This window comes from Tachyglossus aculeatus, chromosome 21, assembly GCF_015852505.1.
Source record: "Tachyglossus aculeatus isolate mTacAcu1 chromosome 21, mTacAcu1.pri, whole genome shotgun sequence".
Classification (NCBI taxonomy): Eukaryota; Metazoa; Chordata; class Mammalia; order Monotremata; family Tachyglossidae; genus Tachyglossus; species Tachyglossus aculeatus.
In genome coordinates, this window is record NC_052086.1 from 83,007,261 (window position 1) to 83,010,086 (window position 2,826).

The following is a 2,826-nucleotide window of genomic DNA, read 5'->3' on the forward strand; positions in this document are numbered from 1 at the left end:
AAGGAGGTAGGGTGGGGGATGAGGAGGAGGAGAGGAAAAGGGAGTTCAGTCTGAGAAGGCCTCCCGGATTAGGTGAGCTCCCAGTAGGGCTTTGAAGGGAGAAAGAGGGCTAGCTTGGCGGAGGTGTGTAGGGAGGCCATTCCAGGTCTGGGGAAGGACGTGGGCCGGGGGTTGACGGCGGGACAGGCAAGAATGAGGGAGAGGAGCAGAGGGTGAGGGCTGGGCTGTAGAAGGAGAGAAGAGAGGTGAGGTAGGAGGATGATGGAGAGTGATGGAGGTGATGGAGAGTCTTGAAGCTGAGAGTAAGGAGGTTTTTGCTTGGTTCGTACATTGACAAGCAGCCACGGGAGATTTTTGAGGAGGGGAGTAACATGCCCAGAAGTCTCTATACAAAGATAATCCAGGCATCAGAGTGAAGTATTAGACTGAAGTGGGCAGAGACTGGAGGATGGGAGGATGGGAGATCAGAGAGGAGGGTGATGCAGTAATCAGTTGATGGTGATTTCTCAGTGTACTTACAGGGATTTTCCTTTAGAGAGTTTAAAACATTTTATCACTTATTCTCTCCAGGAGGGACAGATGTCATTATCTACATTTGCAAATAGAGGAACTAAGGCTTAGAGCAGTTAAGTGATTCATTCATTCATTCAATCGTATTTATTGAGCACTTACTGTGTGCAGAGCACTGAACTAAGCGCTTGGGAAGTACAAATCAGCAACAGTGTTTTGGACAAGTGATTTGCCCAAGCCAGTGTAAAGACTGTGGGTAAATGAAATTTTTTGGTAGATTTAGAGATGACTTTACTTGGGCTCTAAGTGCCCCCCAAAATCCACATAAACCTTTGCTTCCATCTTCAATTCATGCTTTCCTTTCTACTCTTCAACATTTCCACTGTCCATGTTTTCTCCTTTTCAATTAAAAATGAATTTACCTCTTTCCAGGGCAGAAAAGATGAAAATCTTTGTTCAGTGTGAGTTCATAGTGCTACTTGAGTTTGAAGGTAACTTTTTATCTGTGGGAAGGTAATAATTATATGTTTGAGTGAAAATAGATCTCTAGATAAAATATCTTGGAACTATAATATCATACTTGCATTTCACCAGAAACTCCTTTTTAGTCAAAATCTAGGAATTTTGAAATTTTTTGTTTGCTAATATTTCCCCAAAGCTTTAAAATCACTATGCCACCCACCTTTTCTTACCAGGAGGCACTTAGGCAATGGTAAGAAGAATATCAAGCAGTGGCCTTTTTTTTTTGTTAGGTGGAAAAAAAGTTTCCTGGTATGAAACTGTGAGCCCACTGTTGGGTAGGGACTGTCTCTATATGTTGCCAATTTGTACTTCCCAAGCGCTTAGTACAGTGCTGTGCACATAGTAAGCGCTCAATAAATACGATTGATGATGATGATGATGATGAAATTGTTTTGGAGTAGTCCTTAAAATATGAATATTTGTATCCATATGGCCTTTGGTAATTACATTGCTTATGCTCTCTCCCTTCAGGTGAAGTAACACACTTTTGTTCATCTGGTTCCTGTTCAAAGATTAAATGGAAAATAACATCACAAAATTTGTCCTCATGGGTCTTTCTCAGAATGAGGTGGAACAGCAAGTGTATTTCGTGTTGTTTTTACTGTTTTATAAGATGATCATTATAGGGAATCTCCTCATTATAGTGACCATCAAGGGCAGTTCAAATCTCAACTCCCCTATGTATTTCTTCCTCAGCTACTTATCCTTTATAGACGTCTGCTATTCCTCGGTCACAGCTCCAAAGTTGATTGTGGATTTCCAAGCCAAGGTCAAAGTCATCTCCTTCATAGGGTGCATGGCTCAGCTCTTCGGAGTACATTTCTTAGGTTGTACAGAGATCTTCCTCCTTACAGCGATGGCCTACGACCGCTATGTGGCCATCTGTAAGCCCTTGCACTACACTGTCATCATGAACCGTCGAATGTGTAGCATTCTGGTGGTGAGCTCCTGGCTTGGAGGTTTGGTCCATTCTATAGTCCAGACCCTCCTTATAGCCTGGCTCCCCTTCTGTGGCCCCAATGAGATTGACCACTATTTCTGCGATGTCCACCCATTATTGAAACTCGCCTGCACGGACACCTATATTGTAGGGGTCATTGTAGTAGCCAACAGCGGGATGATTTCTTTGAGCTGTTTTGTTATCCTCGTTGTATCCTACACCACTATCTTGCTCTCTCTCACCTCCCACTCATCAGAAGGGAGACGCAAAGCCCTCTCCACCTGCGCCTCCCACATCTTGGTGGTGATCTTGTTTTTTGGGCCTTGCATCTTCATCTACATGCGACCTTCCACCACCTTTTCAGAGGACAAGATGGTGGCTTTGTTCTACACCATTATTACCCCTATGTTGAATCCCCTGATCTACACTCTGCGAAATGTGGAGGTGAAGAATGCCATAAAGAGGCTGTGGAGCAGGAAAGTGACAAGGAAAGAAATTTGATGCAAATTGTAATGTTTGTACCACTGGAAAGGAAGTAATAAAGCATAGTTGGAGCCAGATGCTAAAGCAGATTTACCAATTTTCCTCTTCCCCATATCTGCTGAAGTCTACTGCTATGTACTGTTCCTCTCAATCCCTTCCCCTGTAGCCTTTACATCCCTTCTATCATTAATTTTAGACTGGAAACTCTTTGAGGACAGGGGTCATATTTGCCAATCCTATCATATTGTGCTCTCTCAAGAACTTAGTACAGTGTTCTGCACACAGTAAGAAAAGCAGTAAGGCCTAATGGAAAGAGTACCGGCCTGGGAATCTGAGGACTGCATTTTAATCCCAGCTCTGTCAGTTGCTTG

General features: G+C 43.3%; 1 protein-coding gene across 1 annotated transcript; it reads left to right on the top strand.

Annotated features, from left to right (window-relative positions):
- The first annotated feature begins 1,549 nt into the window (after positions 1 to 1,549).
- Positions 1,550 to 2,473, top strand: LOC119942162 (olfactory receptor 4S2-like). The gene has a single exon (XM_038762815.1). The coding sequence runs from the start codon at positions 1,550 to 1,552 to the stop codon at positions 2,471 to 2,473; it is 924 nt and encodes a 307-aa protein (XP_038618743.1).
- Positions 2,474 to 2,826: the final 353 nt, after the last annotated feature.